This window comes from Bos indicus x Bos taurus, chromosome 16, assembly GCF_003369695.1.
Source record: "Bos indicus x Bos taurus breed Angus x Brahman F1 hybrid chromosome 16, Bos_hybrid_MaternalHap_v2.0, whole genome shotgun sequence".
Lineage (NCBI taxonomy): Eukaryota > Metazoa > Chordata > Mammalia > Artiodactyla > Bovidae > Bos > Bos indicus x Bos taurus.
Genome location: NC_040091.1, coordinates 63,907,861 through 63,913,860, shown reverse-complemented (window position 1 = coordinate 63,913,860; position 6,000 = coordinate 63,907,861). Strand labels below are relative to the sequence as shown.

The window sequence follows — 6,000 nt, the reverse complement described above, 5'->3', positions numbered from 1 at the left end:
CACCCCATGGACTGCAGCCCGCCAGGCACCTCTGTCCATGGAATTCTTCAGGCAAGAAGACCGGAGTGGGTTGCCATTTCCTACTCCAACAAGGGTGTGAGGAAGTGAGCAAAGAATTCATTCTAGACTGAATAGAACTCTTCTGTCACCCAACACCCTCGCTGGACAGGCAGCCAGAAGTCGCCTTGAACCTGGGATCAGAGCCCTGGCCAAAAGCTGCCGCCCCGCAGAGGCGGGTGGGAGATGGAGGGGAGGAGCTGGGGGACAGAGCAGAAGCATTTTGGGGAACTGCGGCCTCAGGGCCAGTATCTGATGTACTTCCTCTCTCCCCCACACTCCGCCCCGCTTGCCCTCTTTCTCCTTCTCTTTCCTTTTCTCTCACAGAACTGACTGCTCTGTGCGTCCGTTGCCAAAAGGTGGGGACACTTCCTGCCGCCTTTGCAACACTGAGAAGTTGTCTTGAGGAGCCTGAGCCCCAAGTCTGAGCTCCAGGCCAGGAAAGTGAAGGCGGGTTTGGGGTGGCCCGGCTGGGGAGACACGGGCTTGCCCTCTCCCCCGGTCTCCAGGCAGCCCTCCCGGTTTGCACCTGACCATGTCCCTGGCCGAGGCCATCAGCCTCTGGAATGAAGGAGTGCTGGCAGCTGACAAGAAGGACTGGAAGGGAGCCCTGGACGCCTTCACTGGGGTACAGGACCCCCACTCCAGGATCTGCTTCAATGTGGGCTGCATATACACGATTCTGGGGAACCTGCCGGAGGCGGAGAAGGTGAGTGGAGGTGTCTCGGCCCCCGCCTCCCCCGGGGGCCTTTGTCTTAACTGGTTCTCAGCCCAGGCTGCACTTTAGAACCCTCTCAGGAGCTTCAGAAGAACAAAGGCTGCCCCGGCCCAACCCACCCCCAGAAATTCTGATTCAATTGGCCTGCGGAGCAGCCTGGGCGGCCACCGCTTTGAAAAGCTCCCCAGGTGGTTCGAAAAGGCAGCCCCGGTGGAAACTGTTCATTGTGGGTTTTGTTCTCCTTTATTCTCCATCGATTACGTTCAAATCATTCTGGAAACTTTCCTTAACACCTTTTTGAAAGCCTCTCCTAGTTCTGTTTTCCTTTATTGACTGCGAGCCACAGAATCTCTGTCTAAACTGCTTAACGTCTGATTTCCAAGAACCTCTTTTGGCTTTCTAAGACCTTCCTGTGAGTGAGCTTTGCTTGCCCAAGAGATGAAGAGAAGGCACTTAAGAAAAATAGGTTCCCCCTCAAGTGACAATTCTGATCCATTATGTGGAGCACTCTACAAAGGAGTCTGAGGCTGGTGGAAGGAATGCAGATGGTGATTGATTAATGATGTCTACTGAGGACTGGTGGTGTTCAGTCTCTTTGAGACCCCATGGACTACAGCACACCCAGCTTCCCTATCTTTCGTCATCTCCAGGAGCTTGCTCAAACTCATGTCCATTGAGTCGGTGATGCCATCCAACCATCTCATCTCTGTCATCCCCTTCTCCTGTCTTCTGTCTTTCCCAGCATCAAGGTCTTTTCCAATGAACCAGCTCTTTGAATCAGGTGGTCCAAGTATTGGAACTTCAGCTTCAGCATCAGTCCTTCCAATGAATCTTCAGGGTTGATTTCCTTTAGGATTGACTGGTTTGATATCCTTGCCATCCAAGGGACTCTTAAGAGACTTTTCTAGCACCACAGTTCAGAAGCATGGATTCTTCAGCGCTTAGCCTTCTTTATGGTCCAACTCTCACATCCATACATGACTACTGGAAAAACCACAGCTTTGACTATATGGACCTTTGTCTGCAAAGTAGTGTCTGCTTTTTAATATGATGTCTAGGTTGGTCATAGCTTTTCTTCCAAGGAGCAAGCATCTTTTAATTTCATGGCTGCAGTCACCATCTGTAGTGATTTTAAGACATGTGTGGAATGTCATATTTCTCCACTGTTTTTCTCTCTCTCTCTCTCATATTCCCTACTATGGGGTTAAGCATTCCCAACAATCACATTTTTGTATTGGTCGTGGTAAGCTGGAAAGGGTATAACTTTTGGATCAAACCCCAGCTCCGCCTGTCTCTGGGCTTTTTGGTCTTGGGAAGTCATGGAGTTCGGGCTTTCAGCTTCTGGAGAGGCTAAGGATCTTGAAGATAAGTGAGGCATGAACTATTTTTTTAAGTTAGTTTTTGTTGGAATATAGTTGATTTACAATGTTGTGTTAGTTTCAGGTATACAATGATGTAAATCAGTTATACATGTGTATATACATGTATATATACCCATTCTTTTTTAGGTTCTTTCCCTATATAGGAGGCATAGATTATTCAAGTCCTGTGTAACTTCACACCACTGTGTAAATGTTAGTCCTTATTTTTACCTTTCACTGCAAGTCTTTGCAAGGCAGTGTGGCTAGATGACTGACTCCCCAGCACCTTGAAGGGGACCCCCACAGCCATCCTTGCCCTGGGAAAGAGGGAGAGAGAGAAGCTTTGTGGAATACCCGCACAGCCTCAGGCTGCAGAGTGGGCAGATGGGAGCACGGGAGGACCCTCTACATCTCACTGGAGGGAAGACAGTGGCCCCACCTCCTCTGGGGGTGGGGGGCTGCCCAGGGACTGAGCAAACAGAACCGCAGATCCCAGGGGCTATTGGAAACAAAGTGCACACTGTCAGAGGAGAGGTTGTCAGTCCGGGCAGAGGGCCGGGTGCAGCTCAGCCAGCAGGGGATGTTGACTCCAGCCTCACCTCTCCTCTCGGGTCTCCCAACTGGCCCACTCCCCTGTCCCTCCCTCCTCCCCCTGCTCTAGGCTTCCCTTTGCTTTCTTCTGCTCTGGCATCTCATTCTCGCTGCCTTTCTTTGGTTTTATGCTTGAGTCCTTGCTCCTGGCATTTTAAATGCATTATTATTGTTATTATTTTAATTGTATGAGATTTCAAAACAGTGAACAAAATGGCAATAGGAACACACAGATCGATAACGATCTTAATTGTGTAATATCCTTATAATAAATTTATAAGATAAATGTATCCTGTAGATAACATTTTAATTAGGGTTATATTCAAACTTGATGACTTTTATTAATCCTGATAGTAATCATGAAAGGGAGATATGCATATCCGCATTTTACAGAGGAGAAAACTAAAGTTCAAGGAGATTGGGCAACCTGTCTCATGCCATGCCGCTAGGAAGTGACAACACCAAGTACTCTGACCCCTAAGCCGCTTGTCATCTCCAAGACATCAACGGTTTTCCAGACCCTTCCTGCTTGTCGCACCCACTGGCTCATCTCACACCTACTTACTGCCTGACTGTTCCCTCCGCAGGCCTTCACCAAAAGCATTAACCGAGACAAGCACTTGGCAGTGTCCTACTTCCAACGAGGGATGCTCTATTACCAGATGGAGAAGTAAGTGGTCCAGCGTTGCACAAGCTGGGGAAGCGTGCAGAGAAACCCAGAGCGGGTCTTGGTGCTGCCAGACTTGGTGCTTGAGACGTGTCTCCTCAGCCTCTGTGGGGAAGCATGACGGGGCTTTCTCTGGGCAGTAACGCAACCAGTCACCACAAGCCAGAATCCCTGTCTGGGGAGGGAAGGCAGGCCTGCCGCCCAGCTACAGCTCACCATAAGGCTGCGTAACCATCACAGGCTGGGGATGGCACCCCACCGTTTCCTGGGCAGTTCAGGTTGTAAATACTGCAGCCATCAAGGGAGCACCCCTGATTGTCTACTGCTGTGAGGTATTGAGCTCTCACACAATGACAAAGATCAGGAAACCACATCACAACGTCTCTTCCTTGGTGGGCTCCGCATTCTCCCTGCTGAGGGCCTGGGTTGAATCCCAGGTCAGAGAACTAAGATTCCACAGACCACATGGGCATGGCCAATAAATAAATAAATAAAAGCTTCCTAGGTGATTGACTTAGATCTGGTTTAACAAAAAAAATACATGCCTGCAGAATGTATTTTCCAAAACCCAGTTTAATGCATTCAATGAGGTATAATTCAGTCACTAAAATGAGAACATAAACAATTAATATTGTATGTACCAGAATATATTAATACAGATGAGTAGTGTTTGTCTTACTGTAGAAAGAAGTTCACAATATATACTAAATTAAAAGCAGATTTCAGAATAGTATCGTACAATTCCATTACCGTTTCACAGAATAGTCTGAAAGGCCATCAACCAAAATGTTTTCAGCAGTCCTCCCCAGCTGCTGAAATTAGAGAGATTTCCATCTTCTTCTGTCAGCTTTTCTGTATTTTTGGTTTGTTTATAGTCAACAGGAAATAATTAGTAAAAAGACAAATAGAAAATGAAAGTTAATCTCGAGTCCCACAGCCCTCCCCCAAATGCCCTAAAAACATACAAATAACAAAATATATTCTAAGCATTTGTTTAAAATGTAGGGGATGACTAACTGATCTTTTGTAGAAATAGTTCCCTGAGTGTGCACAGGTTCCAGAGAAGACAATTCAGCTCAGGCTAAGGAAGAACAGTTCAAACAGTAACATGTTAGCAGGGGCATGGTGTGTGTGTGTGCACAACAGATGAGGCAGGGCGTTGGTGGGATGGAGGGGAGGCTACAGAGAATGTCCAGGCACTGGGGAAGGGGTAGGCTGGGATTGGATCCTCTGGAACCCTGAAAGGCTTTGATCCTCCAGTTTAGTCAGAAACCAAGCCTGCCAGGCCACTGTGCAGAGCCGTTGCCATGGGCAACTGCCAACCGCTCAGAGGACTTCTGGGATGTAGATGCGGTCATTTACCTGAATGAGTTAAGAGCAGGAGTGAAGTCTCCCAAAAGAAGAATCACAGACACAGAGGCTGTCTGGGAAGGGAAAGCCTTGAATAGAGAAAAGATACACAGGCCTTTACTTTCAATGGCATCATACTCCGTCTTCCTTCTTAACCCTCTTCTCCTTCTCGGTACCCCTCCCCTCATCCCCACCAGCCTCAGGATGTATGGGACCTGTGAGCAGGTCTGAGCACAAAACCTCTTGTAGATCTCTAGAAGGACAAACTCTCAGGCCATCCTTGAATCAGCTCTAACAGCCTCAAATGAGGAGACAGATGGCAAAGAAGGGAGGCTCCCAGAAGAGCCTCTATTTCTCCATGAAATGCCCAGAAATCCCAGAACCTGAAAGCCTCGTGTTTTGAGTGAGTCAAAAAGATCTTAATAAGATCCAGAAATCAGACTCAGGATTCAATTAGTCTGTGACTGGTAATCGTTAAATCTAAGAGAGAAATCTATCAAATTTTACCTTTAATTCAACAACTACTTATTAAGGAAATAACATAAATGAGACACGAGTCTGGGTCCTGAGCTGCCTTTTTTTTTTCTTTTGCTCAATCCATAGGCTTTGGTGTCCTCCCCTCCACAAGACTCAGCTCTGTTTAAAATTTTTTTTTTATTATTTTATTTTAATTTCTTTTTGGCTGTGCTGGGTCTTTGTTGCTGCATGCAGACTTTCTCTGATTGCAGCCAGCAGGGGCTACTCTTCATTGCGGTGTGTGGGCTTCTCATTGCGGTGGCTTCTCTTGTGGAGCACGGGCTCTAGGGCAGGCGGGCTTCAGTAGTTGTGGCTTCTGAGCGCGAGAGCACAGGCTCAGCAGTTGTGACGCGTGGGCTTCGTTGCCCCTCAGCATGTGGAATCTTCCTGGACCTGGGATCAAACCTGTGTCCCCTGCATTGGCCAGTGGATACTCAACCACTAGACCGCCAGGAAAGTCCAAGGTTCAGCTCTTGATGCTGCTGCTGCTGCTGCTAAGTCACTTCAGTCATGTCTGACTCTGTGTGACCCCATAGACCGCAGCCCACCAGGCTCCCCCGTCCCTGGGATTCTCCAGGCAAGAACACTGGAGTGGGTTGCCATTTCCTTCTCCAATGCAGGAAAGTGAAAAGTGAAAGTGAAGTCGCTCAGTCGTGTCCGACTCTTAGCGACCCCATGGACTGCAGCCCACCAGGCTCCTCCATCCATGGGATTTTCCAGGCAAGAGTACTGGAGTGGGG

General features: G+C 48.2%; 1 protein-coding gene across 2 annotated transcripts in view; it reads left to right on the top strand.

Annotated features, from left to right (window-relative positions):
• Window positions 1–305: 305 nt before the first annotated feature.
• NCF2 (neutrophil cytosolic factor 2) overlaps window positions 306–6,000 on the top strand; it is a 33,208-nt gene continuing 27,513 nt past the window's right edge. For both annotated transcript variants that reach the window (XM_027565545.1, XM_027565544.1), the window contains exons 1-2: window positions 306–766; window positions 3,315–3,397. In XM_027565545.1, the coding sequence (XP_027421346.1) occupies window positions 593–766; window positions 3,315–3,397 (257 nt within the window). In that variant the 5' untranslated portion in view covers window positions 306–592. The remainder of the gene's footprint in view (window positions 767–3,314; window positions 3,398–6,000) is intronic.